Source organism: Sminthopsis crassicaudata, chromosome 2, assembly GCF_048593235.1.
Source record: "Sminthopsis crassicaudata isolate SCR6 chromosome 2, ASM4859323v1, whole genome shotgun sequence".
NCBI lineage: Eukaryota > Metazoa > Chordata > Mammalia > Dasyuromorphia > Dasyuridae > Sminthopsis > Sminthopsis crassicaudata.
In genome coordinates this window covers 342,545,326-342,572,985 of record NC_133618.1, presented here as the reverse complement: position 1 = coordinate 342,572,985, position 27,660 = coordinate 342,545,326, and the positions used below count along the sequence as shown (strand labels likewise).

The window sequence follows — 27,660 nt, the reverse complement described above, 5'->3', positions numbered from 1 at the left end:
TATTCGGAAAAAACTGTTGGGAAAACTGGAAATTAATATGGCAGAAATTAGATATGGATCCACACTTAACACCATATACCAAGATAAGATCAAAATGGGTCCATGATTTAGGCATAAAGAGGGAGATAATAAATAGATTAGAGGAACAGAGGATAATCTACCTCTCAGACTTGTGGAGGAGGAAGGAATTTATGACCAGAGGAGAACTAGAGATCATTATTGATCACAAAATAGAAGATTTTGATTACATCAAACTAAAAAGTTTCTGTACAAATAATACTAATGCAAACAAGATTAGAAGGGAAGTAACAAATTGGGAAAATATTTTTAAAAACAAAGGTTCTGACAAAGGTCTCATTTCCAAAATATATAAAGAACTGACCCTAATTTATAAGAAACCGAACCATTCTCCAATTGATAAATGGTCAAAGGATATGAACAGACAATTCTCAGATGAAGAAATTGAAACTATATCCACTCACATGAAAGAGTGTTCCAAATCACTACTGATCAGAGAAATGCAAATTAAGACAACTCTGAGATACCACTACACACCTGTCAGATTGGCTAAGATGACAGGAACAAATAATGATGAATGTTGGAGGGGATGTGGGGAAACTGGGACACTAATACATTGCTGGTGGAGTTGCGAAAGAATCCAGCCATTCTGGAGAGCAATCTGGAATTATGCCCCAAAAGTTATCAAACTGTGCATACCCTTTGACCCAGCAGCGCTACTACTGGGCTTATATCCCAAAGAAATACTAAAGAGCGGAAAGAGACATATATGTGCCAAAATGTTTGTGGCAGCTCTTTTTGTTGTAGCTAGAAACTGGAAGATGAATGGATGTCCATCAGTTGGAGAATGGTTGGGTAAATTATGGTATATGAAGGTTATGGAATATTATTGCTCTGTAAGAAATGACCAGCAGGAGGAATACAGACAGGCCTGGAGAGACTTAAATCAACTGATGCTGAGTGAAATGAGCAGAACCAGAAGATCACTATACACTTCAACAACAATACTGTATGAGGATGTATTCTGATGGAAGTGGAAATCTTCAACATAAAGAAAAGCCAACTCACTTCCAGTTGATCAATGATGGACAGAGGTAGCTACACCCAGAGAAGAAACACTGGGAAGTGAATGTAAATTGTTAGCACTAATATCTGTCTGCCCAGGTTGCATGTACCTTCGGAATCTAATGTTTATTGTGCAACAAGAAAATGATATTCACACACATGTATTGTATCTAGACTATATTGTAACACATGTAAAATGTATGGGATTGCCTGTCATCGGGGGGAGGGAATAGAGAGAGGGGGGGATAATTTGGAAAAATGAATACAAGGGATAATATTATAAATATATATATATATATATATAATAAAAAATTATTAATTAAAAAAAAAAGTTAGTAAACCCACCAAAAACAAAACATAACAAAACAAAAATGACACAGTGCTTCTCAGAAGGTGAAGGCTTGTTTGCAAAAATTTGGAAGGACAATTTTTCAAGCTTTCCTTGACATATGATCTTAATTATTTCCCATTCATGTTTCTTTGTCCTGGAATGGGATATAATTGTTACAACATATATGGTCTTTATTTGTGTTTCACATCTGAAGTCAAACAAAGTTAAGGACGTTTTGTTCTGTTATTAATGTCCATGCTTTTTCTTTTAAAGGAAATTTCTATATTCAGAGCAAGTTGTCAGCTAAAAAACTGTGAGATCCTGCAGTTTTTCATCTGAAATATGTAACTCATTGGGCAAGATGAAAATTTGGCCTAGTCATAACTAGATAATAGAGCATTTAGCTATTGATACAACTGGGAGCTATTTTAATGCAATGCAACTAATTTTAAAGTAGAGAATTTTAGTGCAGTATTCTTAGAAGATACAACTTCTGGAGTATTTTGTGTAACAAAAATGCAAAAGTCAATTTTATTAAGATAACGTGAAATAACATCTGCTTGTACTGGGTCTATGTACAGACCAAGCTCATGTAGTCATAAAAAAGGTTGCTGACAATATAAATTGGCCTCTTCCCAGTCCATCCTGTAACAGTCCTTTGTGAATTGATCTATCTCAAACCTACCTCCTGCTTTTAACAAGTAATTATAAGATCTCTTAAGGAAGGGTTTGTGATCCTGTTAGCCTGGTGGGATCCCCTTTCTGAAAATTGCCTTGTAGTTATCATTTCAGTTCCCCAAAGCAATCTCTTTCATGGGGATCTTGACTACTCTCTTTGTTTGGAACTGTGATTGCAGGTGGATATCTCTAGAAATTGAGGTCTCTAGAGACTCTACCCCACTTTACATAGAGCATAAAGTATTCTGGAGACTAAGGTCACCATTAGTTCTCCGGGGCAGAACTATTCAGGTCTTATTGTTAGACACACCAAATCTAACTCTTAAGACCTGCCTCCCTACTCCCAGAAAATCCAATAACAGATTTTTTAGAGAATATGAGATCATAGACTCTATTTACTCTAGTCACCATGATTTTTTTGGGGGAAAAACAAAACAAAACTAAACTAAAAAACTCTGGATTATCCTGATGGAAGTCTTGGTTCCAGCTTTATACAAGGAGGAATTTGTAAGGCAGGATATACTGTGGTTAGTCTTCACTATATTATAGAAACTCAGGCCTTGTTCTAAGTCACCTCTGCCCCAGAGGTCGAAACAGCTCTCACAAGAGCCCTTGTACTCAGAAAAGAAAAAAGATTTAACATTGACTCTTAAATATGCCTTCTACATATTTTAGATCCATGGAGCAATATGGAAAAAGGGGACTGCTAATATCTAAAAACTTCCCTATCAAGCATTGCCCTAAGATAATATAACTGCTTGAAGCTGGACATGCTCCTAAGGAAGTTGAAGTTGTATGCTACAAAAGGCATCAAATGAATGCCTCTATGGACAAAAGAGGAAACCACTTAGCAGAAGTAGCTAAGGTTTCTGTTGAAAGGTCAGTAATCATGACTCTTTTGGTACCCTGCCCCATGCCAGACATTACCCCATTTTATACAAACAAGGGGTATGTTCTGTCTTATGAGCCTAAGAGTTATATTTTGTTCCCCACTAGCACCGTTACCCATCCATGAGTCCATTGTGTAGAAGTTAGTACTTGCTTTCCACTAAGTTACCCATCTGGGAAAAAGGGTCCTTAGCATGCTTTTTTTTTTTTTTTCCTACTCATTCTCATGCCTTTTGAATTTTTCCTTTTTTTTTCCCTTTATTATTTTTATTTTCTCCAGCTACATGTAAAAACAGTATTTTTTTTGCTATACATTTACATTAATTTCCCCAAAATTTGTTTATTTATTTAATTATGTTCAAAACGAATTTTTTTTAACATTTGTTAACATTTTTGAGTTCTTGGTTCTCTCCCTTATCTCCACCCACAATTCACCACAAAATATTTCCATAAACACCAAATTGGGAAAGAAAACATAGATCTCCCACTCTAATGAAAATAAAAACCCTCAAGTAAAATTAAATTAAAAAGAAAAGAGGTAAACACAATCTTTCTCTGGATATAGATAGGATTTTTCATTGTAAGTCGTTCAGAATAGTTGTGGATGACTATACTACTGAGAATAACAAAGTCATTTATAGCTGGGCATCTTAGAACACTGTTGTTACTTTGCATAGAGTATATATTTCACTTTATTCATGGAGAACTTCCCAGGTTTTTTTTCTCCTGAGGGCATCCTGCTCATCATTTCCCAGAGAACAATAACAAACAACAGTTTTTTGAGCCACTTCCCAATTAGAGTATTCCCTCAATATCTTTTTTTTTTTTTGTCTTGCAAAGAGATCCATTATGAATATTTTTTGTACATATAAATTATTTTCCTTTTTTTTTTCTTTTCTTCCCCCCCTCCCAAGTCTCTTTTGGTATTCATGCCTGGTAGTGGTGTTGTTAGATCAAAGGATATGCATGAAATTTGGCCCTTTGGGCATAGCTCATATCTTTCGATCATTTATCAATAAGGCATGGCTCTTATTTTTTATAAATTTGACTCAGTTCCCCCTATGTTTGAGCAATGAGGCCTTATCATTAATTTGCTTCAAATTTTTCTTTTTACAATTATTGCTAATTGTATTCCCCCCATTTATTCTCTCTCCTTTCACCGTGTTCCTCTTCTTCAAAACTGTTTTGCACTTCCTCCCCCAATATGCCTTCTTTTTATCACCCTTTCTCCCCTCCCAAATCCCATTCTCCTCCCATTTTCCAGAAGGCTAAGGTATATCTCTATTGACGATGTATGTTATTTCCCATTTGAGCCAATTCTGATAAGACTAAGGTTCACTCATTCCCCTTCCTTCCCCTCCACTGTAAAAGCTTTTTCTTGTCTCTCTCTTCCCCCCCCCCCCCCCGCTGGGGTTAAGTGACTTGCCCAGGGTCACACAGCTAGGAAGTGTTAAGTGTCTGAGACCAGATTTGAACTCAGGTCCTCCTGAATTCAAGGCTGGTGCTTTATCTACTACACTACCTAGCTGCCCCTTCTTGTCTCTTTTTTACAAGAGATAATTTACACTATTCCACTTCTTCCTTTTTCTTTCTCCCAGTACATTCCTCTCTCACCCCTTAATTTCATGTTTTTAAGTGGCTAAAAAAGTGATTTAAAAAGTTATTCAAGTCACACCCATACCTTCTGTCTATATATACTCCTCCTAACTGCCATAATAATGAGAATATTCTAATGAGTTACAAGTATCATCCTCCCATGTTGGAATGTAAACATGTAAACGTTATTAACTCTCTTATATTACTTTCCCATTACCTCCTTATGCTTCTACAGAGTCCTGAATTTGAAAATCAAATTTTTCCACTCAGTTCTGGTTTTTTATCATGAAATGCTTGAAAATCCTGTTTTATTGAATGACCACCTTTTCCTCTAAAGGATTATACTCAAAAGTTTTTCTGGGCAGATGATTTTGGGTTACAATCCTAACTCTACTGCTCTACAGAATATCACATTCCAAGCATTCTGATCCTTTAATGTAAAAACTGCTAAATGTGGTTTGTGTTTTCCTGTGGCTCCACTATCTTGGATTGTATCTTTTCAGATACTTGCAATATTTTCTCCTTGACGTGGGAGTTCCAGAATTTGGCTAAAATATTCATTCCCAAGAGTTTTTATTTTAAGACCTCTTTCAGGAGGTGATCAGTTGATTTTTTTCAATTTTCATTTTATGATCTGGTTCTAGAATATCAGAACAGTTTTCCTTGATAATTTCTTCAATTACGATGTCCAGGCTCTTTTTCTGATCATGATTTTCAGTTAGTCCAGTAATTTTTAAACTATCTCTCCTGGATCTATTTTCCAGGTCAGTTGTTTCTTCAATGAGATATTTTACATTTTTTTTCATTTTGCTTTATTGTTTCTTGATTTTTTTTTTTTATTAAAGTCAATAGCTTCCATTTGTTCAATTCTAACTTTCAAGGAATTATTTTCCCCGAGTGAAATTTTTAAAAAATCTCCTTTCCCATCTGGCCAATTTTGCTTTTTTAGGGCATTCTCCTAATTAGCTTTTTGCACCACTCATTTCTCTTCCCATTTTTTTTCCTCTATCTCTCTTATCAAAATCCTTCTTGGTGTTCTGATGCTCTAAAAGTTGTTTAGAGTTATTATTTAAAGGATTTTGGAGTAGTTTAGAGGAGAGATTGGGCGAGTTCTACCTTCATTTTTTTACATATTTTCATACAGTTCATGTTGGGAGAGAAAAATCAGGAAAAAAAAAAAAGGAAAAATATTCTACAACTTGGCTAAAGTTGTAAATTGTTTCAAGTGTTTTTTTGGGTTTTTTGGGGGGTTGATTCTCTAAGTATACCATCATATCTGCATCTACTCATTGCCTATTCTAATTCCTTTAATTACATTTTCTTTTATTATTGCTATAGCCACCATTTTTAGTACAATACTGAAGAGTAGTAGTGATAATAGGCATTTTTGTCTCAAAATATTACTGGAAATGCTTCTAGCTTCTACCCATGAGAAATGATGCTTGCTGATAGTTTTAGATAAGTCTTCCTTTTATTGAACCAGCCCTTCATTCCTGGTATAAATCCCATTTGGTCATAATGCTGACAAATTGTTGTAATTTTATTCTTTATATTTATTTTTTCTCTTTCCACCCTGATCCTCCTTAGTAGAGTTTTGCTTCAGACCAACCCCCTCCTCAACCTGTTCTCCTTTCTATCAACCCTCCTCCCAGAGCTCTTACCCATTTCCCTACTGCCAAATCCTGCGTAATCCTGATTGTGGCTCCTTGATAGTTGATTTATTTTCTTGGCACCCTGAAGTACTTTTTCCTTGATATCTGGAATTCTGCAACAATGTTTCTTGGAGTTTTCTTAGTGAGATTTTTCTGGAGGTGATCAAAGGAATCTTTCAATGTCCGGGTGATATTCTTGCATGCTTGTGAGCTGTCTCCCTCCTCCCCCTCTCCTTCTCTCTCTTGTTTTTTGGCCATTGGCTTCAGGTACTCCAATAATGTAAAAAAATCTCTCCCCTGGATCTATTTTCTAGGTCAATTGTTTTTCTAATTAAGTATTTACATTTTCTTCCATTTTATCATTCTTTTTAGTTTGGCTGAACCTAGATGTCTCATAGAATCACTTAGCTTCCATTTGCCTAGTTTTATTTTCAATGTATGATTTTCTTCAGTTAGTTTTTCTATGGAAACCTAAGTCTACTTTTCAAGGTATTGTTTTCTTCAGTGAATTTTTTGTTATTGTTGCACTTGGCCAATTGTGTTTTTAAGAAAATGTTTTCTTCAGTCAATTTTTGTCCTTTCTTTTCCAAGTTATTGACTCTCTCTTGCATACTTCTCATTTCTTTTCCCATTCCCCTCCCCCCCCTTATCTGACTTTTAAAATCCTTTATGAGCTTGTCCATGAAGGCTCTTTGGGTTTGAAACTAATTAAATCCCATTTTGAAGTTTCATACTTAGGCATCTTATCCTCTTCTGAGTAAATGTTTTGGTTTTTCCTGTCACCAAGTACCAAGATTCTTTTTTGTTTCTTGCTCAGCTGGCAATTTGCATTCTATGTTGAAATGGGAGGCTGTCCCATTACTGAGCCTGGAACAAGGGTTTCGGTTACTAATTTGCTGGGACTTAGATCCTCCCACTGGCTTTTCCAGACACTGTCTGAGCTGGAGTGAGCAGCTCTTTCACCCAGTGAGACTGATGTTTCTTGAAGTCCTTCCAATCTATCTTGAGCTGGAATATAATTTTATCTCTTTGTAGCCTCTGTCATTCCAGACTCTATTCAGTCTAGGTTTTGTGTAGTTTTCAAGGAAAACCCCCGTGCTACACTTTTAAAATCCCTCTTCCAGACCCCTCAGGAACCATTTCCCAGATTTGCAGGACATGCTCTATGCATAAACCAACCCTGAGGGAGTAGCCCATCTTTCCCCTCTCTTAGAGCTTGTAAACATCGAGGGCAGGGGCGGAGGAGTGAATAGAGGGGAAAAGAAAGACATCCTGGGGAGGACTGGCAGCTAGGTTTCACACATATGTCCCCATGCAGATGTTTTTGATATCTCCTATTCCTAATAGATACCTTGACCAATTGGATTGAGGCTTTTCCCTGTAGTTCAAAAAAGGCAGGCAAAGTCGCTTGGGTACTTCTTAATGAAATTATTCCTCATTTTGGGTTACAAGGCCTTTGTAGAGTGACAATGGGCCAGCCTTCAACTTTCAAATAACACAAGTAGTGTCTATGCCCTTTCTATCACTTACAATATTCATTTTGTATCATATCTTCAATCCTCAAGCAAGGTTTAAAAAGACCCTTAAATGAACACTTACTAAATTGTCCACTGTTTAAGCTAATTTAGATTACACTTCTTTCTGTTGCCCTGCTCAGAATCTGTATTGTTCCTAGAACAGCCTTGCAACTAAGCCCTTTTGAAATGCTATGTGGTAGGCCATTTCTTACCTTAGACATAATAGTGAACTCTGAGTGGCACCAATTACTCCATTACTCATGTAATGTAATGTCTAGGGCAGGTAGAGAGTAGGCTAATACTCACCTGCTGAGCCTGGATATTATGCACTAACCCCTTCTAACTCCCAAAACTGTGAATCCAAAGGTTAAGATATATACCTCAGATCTTGGGAGTGCCCTGTCACTGACACCCTAGGCTCCAAAGGGAGGGTTCTTGAAGGATTATTTTGACCATTCTTACTGCTCTGAAATTTAAGGGCTTGCCTAGTTGGTGTTACATCTGATGGCTGTTCTTACTCCCAATGCAGAGAAAATTTCTCAGAAGGAAGAGCTAATGCAGGACATGAATAGCAACACCTAGTTCTGTGAACTAGTTGAAGACTTGAGACTGCTATTAAAAAAAGACATCTATCACCTGAATCCTGCCTTAGGAAACAAGATTCTGAGTTCTTACCATATTGTGCTTATTTTCTTGCTTGTTTTTTTATATTATGCTATACATATGCACAATTCCCCTCCCTGGGTTTTTAACTCCACACCCCTACCTCCATTGCAAGATTGTTATTAAATATTTTAATCTCTCCTCCTGTTGGTTAAGCCCTGGAGTTTCCAGCTTTACTCAGAAGTCTATGATTTCAATTCTTCTTTCTTATCAGGATTGGGGAAATACTATCTTCAGAGTTCCAGCACTAACGCTTTGCTTTTATAGGACAGTTGGGGGTGGGGGTGTGCAGGTACTGAAATTATAGGATTTCCCAAATCCCAGAAGATTTATAATAATCTTTCCAAAAATCTGGCTGAAATCAACAATTACCTTACTAGTAACATTTGAGCTTTGGGTCAGCAATAGCAATTCTTGGCCATTCTTACTTTAAAAAACTGATGGGCTCTGGTGGTACCTGGGTACCTATGCATTCCTTGGAGAGGAGTGTTGTTTTTATATCAACAACTCTAGCATTATTCAGTTCAGTGAGATTAATGCCAAACAATTACATAATAACTACAGTTCATTTTCCTTCACTCCTTGGTTAATAATGGCTAATGTCCCTATTAATGTCCCCTTGTATATTTTGTCCCTTTTGCTGAACTATGCTTCCCTCCTCCTTTATTTAATTGGTTTGTTTCTTTTGTTTCCTCCTAACTCTCCCAGGTCAAATTACTACCATCATGTACTCTGGACTTCCTCTATTATGAATGAAGCAACAAGGGATTTTCATTTGCAATAGCTTTCATGTGCAATAGCACAACTCTATGTCTCATGTCAGCTTGATACTATTACAGAACAATGATCTTCCTCCTTGGTCCCAGCCCCAAAATGTGCCCTAGAAATTCAAACAGTGAGGAAGGATGGGAACTCAAGTCAGCTTGTTCTTCCCCCCTTATTAGGAAACTTTTTATCAACTTTCTCTGTGGTCATTAAGCATCCTTTATTTCCTCAATTCCTCTCTGATTCCTCTTTGATTCCTCTCAATTCTTTTCTGGGTTCTCCTCCTCTCTGTCTATAAAAATTTCCTCTTCACAAAGCATTTCAAAAAAAACCCCTATGACCTTTTCTTGTAAATAAAAGTACTTTTTGATAAAAAGAACATCATAATTTTGATATCTTTGGAATATGTTTATAGTAGTGGTATATAACAGCCTCAAATGGTTATAAAGCTTAGTAACTGAGTATATGTGAAAATTGTTTTTCACAATAAGAAACAGCAGTAGAGTTATAAAAACTAAATTCATATCCCAGATCTGACATACACTGGCTCTAGCTCTTGATTTTCATTGGTAGAAGGGAGTTTCTTCGCCTAAGTTCTTTATACTCATGAAATCACAATCCCTTAATGATGGCATAAATTTATAGCTCCTCAACAATTTCACTAGTGTCCTCTAACAGTCTCTTCTAAACCACATAGTTATTCTAATGTGTTTTTCTTTTTATTAATGACTGGGTGGAGTTTTTTCATAGTAGTTGATGCCTTGCCATAGCTGTTTTGAGAAAGCTATTTCATATCCTTTTGAATATTTATCTACAAGAGAATAACTTTTATTCTTATAGATTTCTATCAGCATTTCATTAAAAATCTTGGACATTAGACCTTTAAAAGGGAAGTTGCATATCAAGTTTTTTTCCCTTTCAACTGTTTCTCTAACTGCAGTGATTTTATTAAATCATTTAATACAGTTATATTATCAATGTTAGTGTGATTATGTATTTTAATTATTCAAAATTGTTCATTTCATCTCTTTCAATCACTTCATCATGACATGAATTCATATCATGGCAACATAAAAAACTCCTCCCCTATTCAGAGTGAATTCCCTTCCTTTCTAATTTAATGGTCATATAGGAAGGGTTTAAATTATGAATCCATTTGGAGCTTATTGTAGCAAACATCAGACTGTTTCCCAGTTTTTCCAGCATGTTTGTCAACTATCAAGTTCTTACCCCAGTAGCTGGTTTTTGGCTATATCAAACATATTACCATATTTAATTGTGTTTGGAGTCTGGTGTACCTAATCTATTATACTGATCAAATTTTTTTATTTTTTAAACTAGTAGTTAATATTTTTATATTTTTTGATTTAGTACTTCTAAGCTCTCTTTCTCCCTATTTTTGAAATAATTTCCCCTGGTTTTTTTTTTAATTCCTCTAGGTTAATATTCTAATGCTTTTTTTAAAATAGTAGTTCTACTTTGCATGGCAAAGAATCTGCAAGTTTATTTTGAAAATGCTTTTTTAAAAAATGTTGACAACAACTATAAATACTCAATACTCTCCAATTATTTACATCTTCTTTTACTTCTATAAAAAGAAAATTTTGTAATGGTTTGTGTATGTTTTGGCAGCTGGCAACCTGTAGTTATAAAGAATGGATTTCCCCCAAAAATCTTTCTGTGAAATTTTATTGTTAATATGCAGAAACACTAGTAATTTCTATTAATTTTTTTATATATTGGTATTTCAATGAATTTTTTAATTGCTTCAAATTGGTCATTAATTGACAATTCAGGTTTCTCTAAGTGAAACATCATATGGTCTGGGAAAAAAAAAAGTATTAATTTTGATTCTTCTGTACCTATACTTATGCCCTTAATTTTTTCTTCAAGCCTTAAGCTAATATTTTTAGAAGTATATCAAATATCTATGGCAAAAATAGGTATGTTTGTTTTCAAATTAATCTTACCAGAAAAACTTCTAGTATATTTCCAGTGCAATTAATGATAGTTCTTACCTTTAAACACAGTCTATCAAAAGAATTTTTTTTAAACGTAAAAGCCTGTTATATTTTATCTAAGTTTTTGTATACAGTCATGTAGAACTTATTTATTTTTCTTATTAAAATTATCTATAAATGTTTTTAGGTTTCCTAATGTTAAATCAACCTTATATTCCTGGAATAAATCCATTCTGGACACAGTACAGTCTTTTAGATATAATCCTGCCGCATTCTGCTGAAATTTATTCAGCATTTTAAATTGATTTTCATTAGAGATATTGATCAATAGTTTTATTTTTCTACTTCTTTCTTTGGTTTCAGAAGCAGAATCCTATTTATCTATCTCATGGGGAAGTTGGTAGGAATACTTTCATTTCCTATTTTTACAAATAATTTATGTAATGATGAAAATAATTTTTCTTTGAATATGTGATAAATTTTATTCACAATTTTATTTGTTCCTAGATTTTTTCCTCCTTGATAGTTTTTCCAAATTCTTTAAATTATATCAAGTTCTTAAAATATCTATTTCTTACACTGTTAATCAGAGTACTTTATATTTTTATAAATATTCACATTATATTTAATCAATCAGCATTGTCATACAAATGGGACAAGTAGTTTATAACAATTTACTTTATTTCTTCTTCATTTATTGTGAATTTATTTTTCTGAATTTTTGTTGTGCCAATTTGCTTTATTTCTCTATAGTTAATGGTGTTTATTTTGTTATTATTTTCAGAAACAGTTCTAAATTATACTACTAATTAGGTGGGATTTTTCATCATCTCCTTTGATATTTCACAATTTGTTAATTGAGTTAGGATTTATTTGTTGTTTTTGTAGTTTTGCTAGTTCTACTAGCAAATAATTCCATTATTTTTCTGTGTAGTTGGTAAAAATGTTAAGAGATACCAATTGTCTCTTAGAATTTTTTTTTGACCACAATTCCCAAGCTTACTATAATTGTCATTTCACTAAGATATCTACTATGCAAGTGCAATATAAAAAATTAGTGATTGTAATCACTGGAACTGGGTTCATATCTGATATATGTGACATTTAATACTTCTATGATCTTGGAAGTTACTTCACCTTTCTACATCTTGGTTTCTTTTTTTTTTTTTTTCTTTTTTTTTTTTTTAAATAAAATTGGGGCTTCTATTTGATGGTTTTTCAGATGCTCTCCAGACTGAAAGCCATGGACCTATGATTTTTATTTTTATTTTTAGAATCCACCAATTTTTTGTTTACAAAATGTATCTTTCATTTTAAATTTCAAATCATTTCTTCATATTTCCTTTACTAATCATAATTTTTGTTACATACTGGTTGATGATTGATATAGTCATAATAATCTGCTTTCCTATGGGGTTTGTATGCTCTAGAATGGGGTCAACTTTTTATAAAAATGCTATGTACAACTATATATCTTTCAATTCCCTACTCAGAAATTAACAGATACCTTCATATTTAATTCTTTTAAAATTCTATTCAGGTCTTTTATTTCTTTCTCATTTAACTTCTTCCTAGAATTGTTAAATCAAGGAGCGAACTAGATGGCACAAATGAAGAGAGCACTGGCCCTGAAGTCAAGAGGACTTCAGTTCAAATCCTCTCAGACACTTAACACTCACTAGCTGTGTGACCGTGAGCAAGTCACTTAACCCCAATTGCCTTGCCAAAAAACAAAAAAAACCAACAACCAAAGATAACAACTACAATTGTTAAATTTAAAAAAAAATTGTCTATATCTGAAAGGGACACATTAAGGTCTTCTACTATTAGAAATAGAAAAACTATTTCTCTATGTAATGCAATTAAGGTTTTCCTTCTAATTGTTGGATGCTTATTCAGAGTGTATAATATTGATTATTGATATCTCATTATTGATGGTATCTTAATTATGTTTCTTATTAGTATTGCCTTGTTTTAGAGATCATGGTTACCACCTTATTTTTTTAAATTAATTCATTCAAAATATGCTAAATTTTGCTCTGGCCTATTTTAGCCATGCCAATCTTTATGTTTTGAGTATGTTTATTTGGCTCTGAAGTCAGGAGGACCCGAGTTCAAATCTAGTCTCAGACACTTAATACTTCCTAGCTGTGTGACCCTGGGCAAGTCACCTAACCCCAATTGACTGGGGGGGGAGGGGAGAGGAAGAGTACATTTATTTGTAGATAGCACACTGCTGAACTCTGATTTTTAATCCAGTATGTTACTCTCCTGAGTTTTATGGACAAGTTTATCCTATTTACATGTATAGAACTATTAGGTTGTGTATTTCATTTTTGATTTTTCCTTTCTGTATTTCCCCCTTTAAAAAGAAAAGGAAGGTGACAAAAGAGAAGTAATGTGATTAACACCAATATTCCCATTTCTTTGCTCTAGTTCTCTTCACTTAGCCCAAACCTTCTTTCTCTTGTTTAGTCTTGTTTCACTCTGTGAAAGTTGTTTTCTTTAAGACTAATATTTTCTCCTTGACTCTATTCTCCTTCTTAAAATCCCTTATGTTCATTTTTGTCCCAACATATTTCCCCATATAGTTTAATATATTTTTATACCAAACACATTGTGCATTTTACACATATATGTTCAACTTACTTTTCTTCAAATAAGTCAGGTTCAGTGGGATGATCATCATTCCCCATTTCCTCTAAGTTTACACATTCTTCAGAATTTCTGCACAGTAAAATTATGAGAAACAGAAACTTCCTAATTCTTCCCTAATGCATTCCTTTCTCTCTCCATTTTAAAAACAAACAAAACAGGACAAAAACGTGCCGAGGTCCTGTGTTTATCTTTCTTAATTCTTTCTCTGGCCACTGAAAATAGTGGAACTATCAAGAGAAATCTCTTTTCCCTCTACTGAAATTAAAAAAGGCTTTATTATAATAAATATTCAAATATGTTTGCTTTTCTGGCAAATTTTGTTTGCCAGAATTTATTCAACTGTCTTTTTTGTTTCTGTTTTAATGATTCTACTTAGTTCTGGTCTTTTCATCAGGAACACTTGAAATTGTTATATTAAAGGTACATTTCCCTTCTCCCAGGCCCATAAGATTATCATTGATCTTACATAAGTCCTTTGGAGTTCTAAATATTTTATATTATTTATAATATTTATAATATCATATTTCATGATTCCTGCTTTCTCTCAACTCTGGTCATTTCCACCAGCTGTCCCATGTTTAAAATCTCTTTTCACCTCTGCCTCCTGACTTTTTTCAACCTCAATTAAAATTCCAAATTCTGCAAGATGTTTTTCCCAATTCCCTTTGTGTTAATGCTTTCTGCCAAGATTAATTTCAAAGTGTCCTTCATATATCTCTTTTTTATATATAATTGTTTATTTATATATTATTTTTCCAATAGATTGCACTTTAAGAAAATAAACTGTTTTTTACTTTCTTTGTATCTCTAGTGCCCAACATCTAGTTTTCACTCAATAAACACTTGATTTCTCTTGGTAGACTCCTCCACATTAGCATCTTAGCTAGAAATACCACATGTAAAGTTTATCTAAATAGGAAAATAGATATATACAAATTTAAATATACCAAAAAATACATATAATGATCTAAACTAGTGTTTTACTTGTTTACTGACTTTACAAAAGAATTTAGCATGAAAAACTTGTGTATTTTTCTCCTTCATTTCCTTATTCTTTTTCCTTATATTGTTAGTAAAAAAACAAACAAACAAAAAAAAAAACCCTATTAACTCTGCCAAGTAGAAAGAAATTCTCTAATCCATAGAGGTTAAAAACAGTGGGGAAAAAAAAAAAAAAAACATAACAACAACCCACAAAACTCCTACAATAATAGACAATTTTAAGGCTGAGAAAAACTTCCTGAAACTGAAATCAAATACAAAAATTTAATCACTGCACATTTACCTCTGAAATAATTTTATTACCTACCTGTAATGAAAATGTTAGTGCAAGATCAGTTTCTACTTGTCCACTGGGAGGCAGCACAATTTCGTGAGACCTCAATATTCGTTTTGAGCCCTGTAATAAAAAGCAAGAAAACCTCTCACCAGATATAAAGAGGAGAAGCCTCCTGATTTAGATAACATAAATCAAATGATGAAAAGTTATATGTAGAAAAATTAGTTACAGGTAAATTTAAATTCTTATTTTTCATTTAATAATATTCTTCCCCCCCCCCCCCAAATACATGTAAAGATAATTGTCAACATTCACTTTTATAAGATTTTGAGTTCCAAATTTTCTTTCTCCCTCCTTCCATTTCCTGCTCCTTCCCCAAAACAGCAAGCAATCTGATTTAGGTTATACATATACAATCATATTAAACATATTTCCACATTATTCATGCTGTGAATCAGAATCAGAACAAAAGAGAAAAAACACCACATGGGGGTAAAAAAAGGAGAAAATAATATGCTTTGATCTGCATTCTAATTCCACAGTTCTTTCTCTGAATATGAATAACATTTTCCAACATGAATCTTCTGAAATTGTCTGAGATCATTTATTATTGAGAAAAGTTAAATCTACCAAAGATGATCATTGAACAATATTGCTGTTATAATATACAACATTGTCCTAGTTCTACTCATTTCACTGAGCAAAAGTTTACATAAATCTTTTTGGATTTTTCTGAAATCTATCAGCTCATCATTTCTTATAAAACAACAGTATTTTATTACATTCATATATCATAATTTGTTCAGCAATTCTCCAAATGACGGACATTCCTTCAATTTCTAATTCTTTGACACCATTCTGCTATAAACATTTTTTGTACATATGAGTCCTTTTCTATTTTTTATGATCTCTTTGGGATACAGACCTAGTAGTGACATTGCTGGACCAAAGGCTTTGCAGTTTCATAGCCTTTTAGACATAATTCCAAATTTCTCTCCAGAAAGGATAAGTCAGCTTCAACAATGAACTGAGGTTTCAATTTTCCCACATCCTCTCCAACATTTATCATTTTCCTCTTCTATATTAGCCAGTCTGACAGGTGTGGCGTGGTACCTCTGAGTTGTTTCAATTAGCATTTTCTAATCAATAATGATTTGTAAAAAAAAAAATATTTAAAACTAAATGCAAATTAAGAAAAAAAAAGCAAATAGAAAAATACAGAAAATAAAAAACAAAACAAAACAAAACAAAAATTGTCATGTGCCCAGCAGAACATCAGGCATTCAAAATATGCAATAATAAATTTCCATTTAAAAAAAGCATATATAATAATAGAAGAAATTCATGACTGTTCATCTTTTCTTGGCTTCCTTATATGTTATTCCTTTATTTTTTGTTGTATGCTTTTTACTTTATTCTTTTTTCCTCTCTTTCATCCCTTATATCCCCTTCTCCCAAGCAGGATCTATATTATACACTCTGAATATGCATCCAAGGAAAACCTTAATAAACCATTACATGGAGAAATAGTTTTTCTATTTCTAATTGTAGGAGACCTTAATGTGTTTAATAATTCTTTTTTTTTTCTTTTTTTTTTAAATCTAACAGTTCTATTGGTGGTAGTGGTGGTGGTGGTTGTTTGCTTGTTTTGACAAAGCAATTGGGGTTAAATGACTTGCCAGGGTGACACAGCTAGTGAGTGACCAGATGAGAATTCAAAATCTTCTGACTCCAGGGCCAATGGTCTATTCACTAGCTGCTCCTTGATTTAACAATTCTAACAAAGTTAAATGAGAAAGAAATAAAAGACCTGAATAGAATTTTAAAGGAATTAAATATGAAGGAAATTAAATATAAAGGTGATTTTTGAATAGGACTGAAAGTTATATATTTCTTAGTAATACATAAAACTTTAATTGACTCCACAGTAGAGTATACAAACCTCACAAATACAGGAAAAGTAGATATATTGAATGTATCAATTATTAACCAAAATTACTAATCAGAATATAATAAAAATTATGATCAGTGAAGTGATAATAAGAAATGATTTGAAACTTAAAAAGATATATTATATAAAGCAAAGAATTGGTGGATTCTAAAAAAAATTTTAAAAAATAATCATCAAAACCATAGATCCATGGATTTCAGTCTAGAGAGGACCTAAAAAAAACATCAAACACAAAAGCCAATTTTATTTTTAAAAAATAATAATTTAACTATTTTCCAGCAGTTTTGTTTTTGTAAAATAGTAAGTTCCCATCATAAAGCTGGAGTCTGAGTTTATCAGACACTAGATTACTATAGTCTCTGATTGCTGTGTCTTATGTACCTAACCCATTCCACTGATTTACTACTCTATTTCTTAGCCAGTACCAATTGACTTTGATATGATTGTCACTTTATAATATACTTTTAGATCGTCCTTAGCATTTTTGGGTTATTACTTCATTTGATATTCTTGATCCTTTGCCCTTAGATGAAGTTTGATTCTTTTTGTCATTTTTTGTTTGTTTTTATTTTTTCTAACTCTAAAATAATATTTTGATAGTTTTAATTGATACAGAACTGAATAAGTAAATTAACTTAGAGTTGACATTTTTATTATATTAAGTTTGCCTTACTTATGAACAATTAATATTTTTTAATTATTTAAATCTGACTTTATAAAAGTAAGAATTAAAAAGTAAAAATGTTTTCTAATTGTGTTTTTATATAGGTCTTTGTTTGTCTTGACAGGTAGACTACCAAATATTTTATATTTTCTATAGTTATTTAAAAATATCTTATTATTTAACATTTTATTTTTCCCCAGTTACAGGTAAAAAAAATTTACATTTATTTTTAATAATTTGAGTTCCAGATTCTTTCCTTTCCTCCATTGTAGCCACTAGGAAGGCACATGTGAAGTTATGCAAAACATTTCCATAAAAATCATACTATGAAAGAAAACAAACAAAAAAACTTCAAGAAAAAAAACTTTTTAAAAAAGTATGTTTTAATCTGTCTTCAGACACAATCAATTTTTTCTCTGAGCATGGATAGCATTTCTCATCATAAGTAATTTAGAATTGTCTTAAATCATTGCATTGATGAGAATAGTTACGTGATTCACAGCTGATCATCTTATTATATTATTTATACTTTGTATAGAGCACATTTCACTTTGCATGAGCTCAGGTTTTTCTTCCCAGGTTTTTCTGAGAGCATCCTGTACAATAATACAATAATATTCAATCATAATCACATACCACATCACATACCACAATTTGTTCAGGCAATCCCTCAATTACCAATTCTTTGCCCTGAGGCAAGAAGAAAATTTGCCATAATTTTTTGTATATCTATGTCCTTTTCCTTTTTTTTTTTTTTTTTTTTTTTTTTTTTTTTAAAGCTCTCTTTGGATACATGCCTACTACTGCTGTTGTTAGATCAAAAGGTATGCATAATTTTATTTAAAGTTCTTTGGGCACAGTTCCAAATTGCTCTATAGAATCATTGAATCAGTTCACAATTATACCAACAACACATTAATGTCTCATTTTCCCCATGTTCCCTTTAACATTTGTCATTTTCCTTTTCTGGTATACTAGTCAATCTAATAGGTATTAGGTAATAATTCAAAATTGTTTTAATTTTCATTTCTCCAATCGATAGTGAGTTAAAGTATTTTTTTCACATTACTATAAATAGCTTGATTACTTCATCTGAAAACTGTTTATATCTTTTGGTCATTTAACATTTGGGGAATGGTTTTTATTTGTTATAAATTTGACTTTGTTTCCTATATGCTTGAGAAATAAGGTCTTCTCAGAGAAATAGTTCAAAATTCTTTTCATAATTACTATTTCTAACTTTACTCCTCCCCCTCTTTTCAATTCTTTCCCCCTTCTTCTTTTACTTTGTTCCTTTCCAAAGGTATTTTACTTCTAGCTACCTCTTCTTAACAATATGCCCTCCTTTCTAGCACTCGTTGCATTTCTAGTATCCCCTTTCTCTCCTAATTTCCTACAGGGTAAGATAAATTTCTATACTCAATTGAGTACGTGTTATTTCTTCTTTGAACCAATTCTATTGAGAGTAAAATTCAGTTACTCCCCTCTTTCCCTTCATTGTAAAAATCTTTTCTTGCCTTTTATGTAAATAATTTATGCCACCCCACCTTCCCTTCCTTTTTCTCAAGACATTCCTCTCTCATCCTTTATTTTATTTTTTTAAAGAAATTAACCCTTCATATTCAATAATAACTATGCCCTATATTTATGACCGTCAGTAAGCATAATATGCAATAGAGATAAACTGCAACCTTTCCCAGTAAGATCAGGAGTGAAACAAGGTTGCCCACTATCACCATTACTATTCAATATAGTACTAGAAACGCTAGCCTTGGCAATAAGAGCCGAGAAAGAGATTCAAGGAATTAGAGTAGGAAATGAGGAAATCAAACTATCACTCTTTGCAGATGACATGATGGTATACTTAGAGAACCCCAAAGACTCTGCTAAAAAGCTATTAGAAATAATTCAGAATTTTAGCTAAGTTACAGGATACAAAATAAATCCACATAAATCCTCAGCATTTTCATATATCACCAGCAAAATGCAACAGCAAGAGATACAAAGAGAAATTCCATTCCAAACAAATGTTGAGAGTATAAAGTATTTGGGAATCCATCTACCAAAGAAAAGTCAGGAATTATATGAGCAAAATTAAGAAACACTTGCCACAAAAATAAAGTCAGATTTAAATAATTGGAAAGACATTCAGTGCTCTTGGATAGGCCAAGCGAATATAATAAAGATGACAATACTCCCCAAACTAATCTCTTTATTTAGTGCTATATCAAGTAGACTCCCAAGGAACTATTTTAATGACCTAGAAAAAATAACAACAAAATTCATATGGAAGAATAAAAGGTCGAGAATTGCAAGGGAACTAATGAAAAAAAAGTCAGATGAAGGTGGTCTAGGTGTACCTGATCTAAAGCTATATTATATAGCAGCAGTCACCAAAACCATTTGGTATTGGCTAAGAAATAGACCAGTCGATCAGTGGAACAGATTAGGTACAAAGGACAAAAAAGGGTACAACTATAGCAATCTAGTCTTTGACAAACCCAAAGATATCAACATTAGGGATACAAATTCATTATTTGGAAAAAACTGTTGGGAAAACTGGAAATTAGTATGGCAGAGTAACACCATATACCAAGATAAGATCAAAATGGGTCCATGATTTAGGCATAAAGAATGAGATCATAAATAGATTAGAGGAACAGAGAATAGTCTACCTCTCAGACCTGTGGAGGAGGAAGGAATTTATGACCAGAGGAGAACTAGAGATCATTACTGATCACAAAATAGAAGATTTTGATTACATCAAACTAAAAAGTTTCTGTACAAACAATACTAATGCAAACAAGAGTAGAAGGGAAGTATTTTTACAGTTAAAGGTTCTGATAAAGGTCTCATTTCCAAAATATATAGAGAACTGACCCTAATTTATAAGAAATCAAACCATTCTCCAATTGATAAATGGTCAAAGGATATGAACAGACAATTCTCAGATGATGAAATTGAAATTATATCTACTTATATGAAAGAGTATTCCAAATCACTACTGATCAGAGAGATGCAAATTAAGACAACTCTGAGATACCACTACACACCTGTCAGATTGGCTAAGATGACAGGAACAAATAATAATGAATGTTGAAGGGGATGTGGGAAAACTGGGACACTGATACATTGTTGGTGGAGTTGTGAAAGAATCCAACCATTCTGGAGAGCAATTTGGAACTATGCCCAAAAAGTTATCAAACTGTGCATACCCTTTGATCCAGCAGCACTACTACTGGGCTTATATCCCAAAGAAATACTAAAACAGAGAAAGGGACCTGTATGTGCCAAAATGTTTGTGGCAGCTCTTTTTGTAGTGGCTAGAAACTGGAAGATGAATGGATGTCCATCAATTGGAGAATGGTTGGGTAAATTATGGTATATGAAGGTTATGGAATATTATTGCTCTGTAAGAAATGACCAGCAGGAGGAATACAGAGAGGCTTGGAGAGACTTACATCAACTGATGCTGAGTGAAATGAATAGAACCAGAAGATCACTGTACACTTCAATGTTGTATGAAGATGTATTCTGATGGAAGTGGATATCTTCAACATAAAGAAGATTCATCTCACTACCAGTTGATCAATGATGGACAGAAACAACTACACCCAGAGAAGGAACACTGGGAAGTGAATGTAAATTGTTAGCACTACTGTCTATCTACCCAGGTTACTTACACCTTCGGAATATAATACTTAATGTGCAAAAAGAAAATGGGATTTACACACATATATTGTATCTAGGTTATATTGTAACACATGTAAAATGTATGGGATTGCCTGTCATCTAGGGGAGGGAGTAGAGGGAGGGAGGGGATAATTTGGAAAAATGAATATAAGGGATAATGTTATAAAAAAATTACTCATGCATATATACTGTCAAAAATTTTATAAATAAAAAAAAATAAAAAAATAATAACTATGCCCTCTGTCTATACAAACTCCTGTCCTAATAATGAGAAAGCTCTAATAAGTTAGAAGTATCATCCTCCCCAGTAGGAATATTAATAGATTAACTTTATTAAGTCCCTTATGATTTCCCTTTCCTGATTAACCCTTCATGCTTCTTCTACAATTAAAACATAAATTTTCTATTTAGCTCTGTTCTTTTCATCATGAAACACGTGAATAGATGAATGCATCTATTTCACTGAATATTCGCTTTTTCCCTTGAAGGATTATACCCACTTTTGCTGGGTAGCTGAAGGTGAATCTTGATTGTAATCCTAGCTCCTTTGCTCTCTGGAATATTTCTTCTCCAAGCTCTCCAAAACTTTAATGTAGAAGCTGCTAAATTTTGTGTTGTCCTGACTATGTCGCCACCATACTTGATTTGTTTCTTTCTGGATGCTTGTAAGCTCCAGAATTTGGATATTCCTGGTACTTTTAACCTTGGGATCTCTCTCTTTCAAGAGATGATTGCTGGAGTCTTTCAATTTTTATTTTACCCTCTTATTCTAGAATACCAGGACAGTCTTCCTTGGATGATTTCTTGAAAGATCTCAAGCTATTTTTTTGATCATGGCTTTCAGGTAAACCAATAATTTTAAAATTATCTTTTTTTTTTAAATTCACTTCCTCTTATTGTGAGTTCTGAAATGCTAAAATTTGTTTAGAATTATTATTTATAAGTATTAGAAGGGGTTTGGATGAGAGTTCTAGGGAATCCCTGTCTTTACTCTGCAATCTTGGCTCTGCCTCTTGTCCATAGTAAATGCAATTTCTCTATCTGGGCTTTGCTAATAGCACATATCTATTTATTTATCTATATCTACATCTATAAATAAATATACATATAAAAATATCAATGATTTATATGGGTTTATTCTGTAATTTTGCTAATACTCTAAGTGAACCATAATATCATCTGCAGAGACTTTTTTCCTCGCTGTTTATTCTAATTCTTTTAATTAATTTTTTTCTTTCTCATTGTTAAAGCGAACATATCAAGCATTATATTGAATAATGGTAGTGATAACAGGCACTCTTGTTTCTCCTGATTCTGCTGGGAAGCCTTATAACATCCCATTATGTATAATGCTTGCTGATGGTTTTAGATATTGCTTAGAATTTTAAGGAAAATTTCATTTACTCCTATGCTCTCTAGTGTTTTAAAAGGAATCAGTACTGTATTTTGCCAAAAACTGCATTTATTGAATCAATCATATGCTTTCTTTTAGTTTTGCTATTAATATGGTCCATTATGCTAACAGTTTTCCTAATATTAAATCTGCCCTACATTCCTGATATAAATCCCACTTGGGTAAAAATTGCTATAATCTCTTTGCTCATATTTTATTTAACATTAATATTCATTAGGGAAACTGGTCTATAATTCCTTTTCTCTGTTTTAGCTCTTTCTGGCTTAAGTAGTATATTTATCTTATAATAGGGATGTGGTAAGACTCCTTCACCTATTTTTCCAAATACTTTAAAAAGTATTGGCTTTTATTGTTCCTTAAATGTTTAGTAGTATTAATTTGTAAATACTGGCCTTAGAGATTTTTTTCTTACATAGCTCGTTGATGGCTTGTTCAATTTCTTTTCTAAAATAGGGTTAATTTAAGTAGTGTATTTCCTCTTCTGTTAATCTGGGCAATTTATATTTTTTTTGTAAATATTCATCCATTTCACTTAGATTGTCAGATTAATTGGCATATAGTTGGGCAGAATAGTTCCTAATTATTGTTTTCATTTCCTCTTGATTGATGTTGAATTCACCTTTTTCAGTTTTGATACTGGCTCTTTTTTTTTTTTTTTAAATCAGTTTAACCAAAAGTTTATCCATTTTATTGATTTTTACACAAAGTCAGCTCTTAGTTTTATTTATTAATTCAATACTTTTCTTACTTTCAATTCTATTAATCTTTTGATTTTCAAAATTTCTAATGTGGTATTTAATTGGGGATTTTTCACTTGTTCTTTTTCTAGCATTTTTAGTTGCATGCCTAATTTACTGATCTCTTTATTTTATTCATGAAAGCATTTAGAAATATAAAATTCTTCTAAGAACTGATTTGGCTATATCCCATAAGTTTTAGTATGTTGCTGCATTATTTTTATCCTCTTTAGTGAGATTACTGATTGTATAAATGACTTGTTTGAGCCATTCATTCTTCAGGATTAGATTGTTTAGTTCTATCTTTCCACAATCTTTTATTATATTATATTTATTATATCATGATTGCATCATGATCCAAAAAAGGTAAATTTAATAATTTTCGTTTTCTGTATTTTTAATTGTGAAATTTTTATGATTTAAAGTGGTCATTTTTTGAGTAGGTACCATGTACCATTGAGAAAAAAGGTAAATTCCTTCCTATATCCATTCAACACTTTCCAGATATCTATCATATCTAATTTTTCTAAAATTTTATTTACCTCCTTATTCTTATTTATTTTGTGGTTAGATTTATCTACTTCTTAAAGGGGGAAGTTGACATCCCCCACTAGTATAGTTATATACTATATAGTTATAGTTTAGTATAGCTGTCTATCAGAGAAGGGTTCCTCCAAAGAAGAAAACCTCTATGCGTTGCAAGTCAAATCCCTTATCTCCTTGAACTTGTTTACTAATATGTAAAATAGGAACATATATATACACTTGTACTAACCATGCCATAGAGTTCTATAAAGAAAGTAATGTATATATGGCATATATAGTTAAAGGTAAACTATTATAATAATTATTATTTGCTTAAGGTTGTGTTGTGACAGAAGGAAAAAAACCTTTCTTAAGTTTAATTTGAGCAACACAGTTGCTAAAATTCACAGCAGTTATCTAAAATATCTGATCATTACTTTTTCATCTCATCTAGATAACATTCTAAATAGTCCTTTAGAGTTTTTCCTTGACTTCTGGTCTTCCAAAGACCTTGGTTAAGTAACTTCTCATGACAATCCAATTATGTGATAAAAGATGTTGGAAGATCAGGAAGAATCAAACCATTTGTGAGAAAGACAAAAACTGGCAAAAGAGAGCTGGCACAAACCTGGACACAGTGTAGCAACAATAAGTTGTTCAAGAAAGTATAAAAGATGTGAAAGCTTAATAACAGATATCTGTATTAATAATTAACAATTAAATTAGGACAGTTAATTGTGCAATGGTTGTATCCTGAGATCAGACCTGGAACCCCAGTTATATTATAAATCAATCACATTCTAGTATATAAAAGGATCACAAAAAGAGCCATATACATTTCTGAGACAAAATGCAATTAATTTGGACAGAGATATTCAACTTAAACAGAGGGAAACATAACATAACTAAAGTTGTGAGGGTGTGTCTAAAAGCAGAGGAAAAGATTAAATTGGGGGAAAAGGCCCTTGAAGGAGATGGCACTTGTGCTAATAAACTAACAATGGCTTTGCTGATGGGCTCCTTTCTTATTTCCATTGAGTTTCTGGATGAAATTGTTTATTTGGGAATAAAAGAAATCACTTTCTGTAGTTTTTATTGGATTTCTTAATAGTTATTTGTCCTGGTATAAGCTTTACAGTTTTGCTAGAGTAAGTATATGGGAGTTGGAAAGTATCCCTCCTTTTTTAAGGCAGTTATCTTTGGCCAAAAGTATCATGCTGGTTGTCTTCTTAATATAGAATTATCTTTGACATAAATCTAATCTAGTCATATTGAATTTGGGGGGAATATATCTTATTGGAGATTTTTGTTTATAATCTTGTTATTAATATTTATCAGTGATATTTATATAATACTCTCATTGTCTCATCTTCTCTGTCTCGGTTATCAGGACCATATTTGACATTTAAAAAGTTTGGTAGTGTTTTCTCTTCCCTTTTGAAAATCAGCATAGCTATTAACATTTAGAAATTATATACACATAGAACATTTTCAGACATACAGCAAAACATAAACAAGATTCTCTATGAACCTGAAACTTCTTCCTACCATTTGACCTTTTTAATAATAGTAAATTCTACAACTTATTTTCAAAATTGCCTGTACTTGCTTATGCTTTCCCCTGAACCTCTTTCAATTCTCTTCTATGCATTCTTTAAAATGATTCAATGTCTCTCTTTAAAAAACAAAACAAAACAAAATAACTCATCCATCACACTACTAGGTCTATATCCCAATGAGATCAAAGAAAAATGAAAGGAAAAAATATTTATAGCAGCTTTTTGTAGTGGCAAATAACTGGAAATTGAGGGGATACACATCAATTGAGGAAGAACTGAGTTATATTGTTATGATAGAAGTACTGTTGTACTATAAGAAATGATAAGCACAAGAATTTCAGAAAAACCTGGGAGGATTTATATGAACTCATGCTAGGTAAAGTGAGCAGAACATTGTACATGGCAATATTATAAGGATAATTTTAGTTACACAGTTCAAGACAATTTCAAAAAACCCACAATGAAAAATGCTGCCCACTTCCAGAGATGAACAGTGAATGCTAATTAAAGCAAACTTTTTCAACTGTCTTTGTAGGTGTATGTCTTTTTTTTTTTTACAACATGGCTAATATGGAATGTTTTGTAATACTTCACATGTATATGACTCAAGTAGGCGGGAGAGAGAATTTGAAGCTCAAAATTTTTTAAATTATTATTTTAAAAAATATACATGCAACTGATAAATATTTAATGAAATAAAAAATAGTAAAGAATCAAAATAAGCCAAAAATAATATCACTATTGTCCCCCCCTTAATTAATGAATGAAGACAAAGAAGAAAAAAAAATGTGACAAGCATAGTCACCTTAAACAAATCTACAAAGTATCATGTTCAAAAAATGCACCCAATATCTTGTGTCAATTACTTCTGTAAAGAGGAGGGAAATATGTTTCATCATAGGTAAAAAGACAATGCTGGTCTTTGTACTAATCAATTCATTGTTGTTTTTCTTCACAACATTGTTGTCCCTGTATAATTTTTTTCTTCCAGTTAACTCAACTCTGCATCAGTTTATGCTCCCTAAAATTCTTGAAATCATCTCTTTCATCATTTCTTATGAGGTAAAACTATTCTGTTACATTAATGTACCATTGTTCAGCCGTTCATCAACAATTTAAGAAGCAATCTAAGAAAGCACTTTGTAGTTTAATTCTTCCCCCACCTTCCTACTTCTGCCCTTCAAGATCGGGAAGTTTTATTTATTTGCAGTGATTTCTTCCCTAGTATTTTCCCCCTTTTAATGTCCCCCTCCTTTTTTCCCCAGTTGAGTTCAATATATTTCTGCACCAAACTCTTTTGTGTGTATATATAATGTATATGTATTCTCTTTTCTGTAATTCAGAATTCAGTCCTATAAAATAGGACTTTATAAAATTTAAAAAAAATTAAAAGACCATTTTTATCCCACCAGACTACCCTCAATTTTGCAGTAAGTTATTGTTGGTTATAAAGTTTTATTTTTTGCCTCTTGGAATATTTTATTCTAAGAACTATTCTGGTTTGTAGTGAAGCTGCCAGATCCTGATTTTGGTCCACTGATACCAATTGCTTCTACCTGAATGCCTATGTATAATTTACATATGCTTTTATTTTAAACATTTTTTCATTTCTTCTAATATTTCATGTTTTCTTGTAGGATTATTGATTCATATTGGTATATCCTGGTTTTCAAGGAATCATGAAAGAAAGAAAGAAAGAAAGGAAGAAAGAAAGAAAGAAAGAAAGAAAGAAAGAAAGAAAGAAAGAAAGAAAGAAAGAAAGAAAGAAAGAAAGAAAGAAAGAAAGAAAGAAAGAAAGAAAGAAAGAAAGAAAGAAAGAAAGAAAGAAAGAAAGAAAGAAAGAAAGAAAGAAAGAAAGAAAGAAAGAAAGGGGAAAAAGAAAGAAAGAAAAGAAAGAAAGGGGAAAAAGAAAGAAAGAAAGAGATAAATAAATAAATAGATGCATGTATTTGATATGTAGTAATAGGGGTTCAATGAAGTATATTCAATGATGAGAAGGCTAGTAGTGGTGGGGGAAGGAGGGTGACGTTATGGTCAAACCTTCAC

At 32.4% G+C, this 27,660-nt stretch overlaps 1 protein-coding gene across 9 annotated transcripts in view; it reads right to left on the bottom strand.

Moving 5' to 3' along the window:
* The window catches only part of LOC141556459 (metastasis-associated protein MTA1), a 610,678-nt gene that overhangs the window by 502,695 nt on the left and 80,323 nt on the right, over positions 1-27,660 (bottom strand). For all 9 annotated transcript variants that reach the window (XM_074290610.1, XM_074290601.1, XM_074290609.1 and 6 more), the window contains one exon: positions 15,102-15,191. In XM_074290610.1, the coding sequence (XP_074146711.1) occupies positions 15,102-15,191 (90 nt within the window). The remainder of the gene's footprint in view (positions 1-15,101; positions 15,192-27,660) is intronic.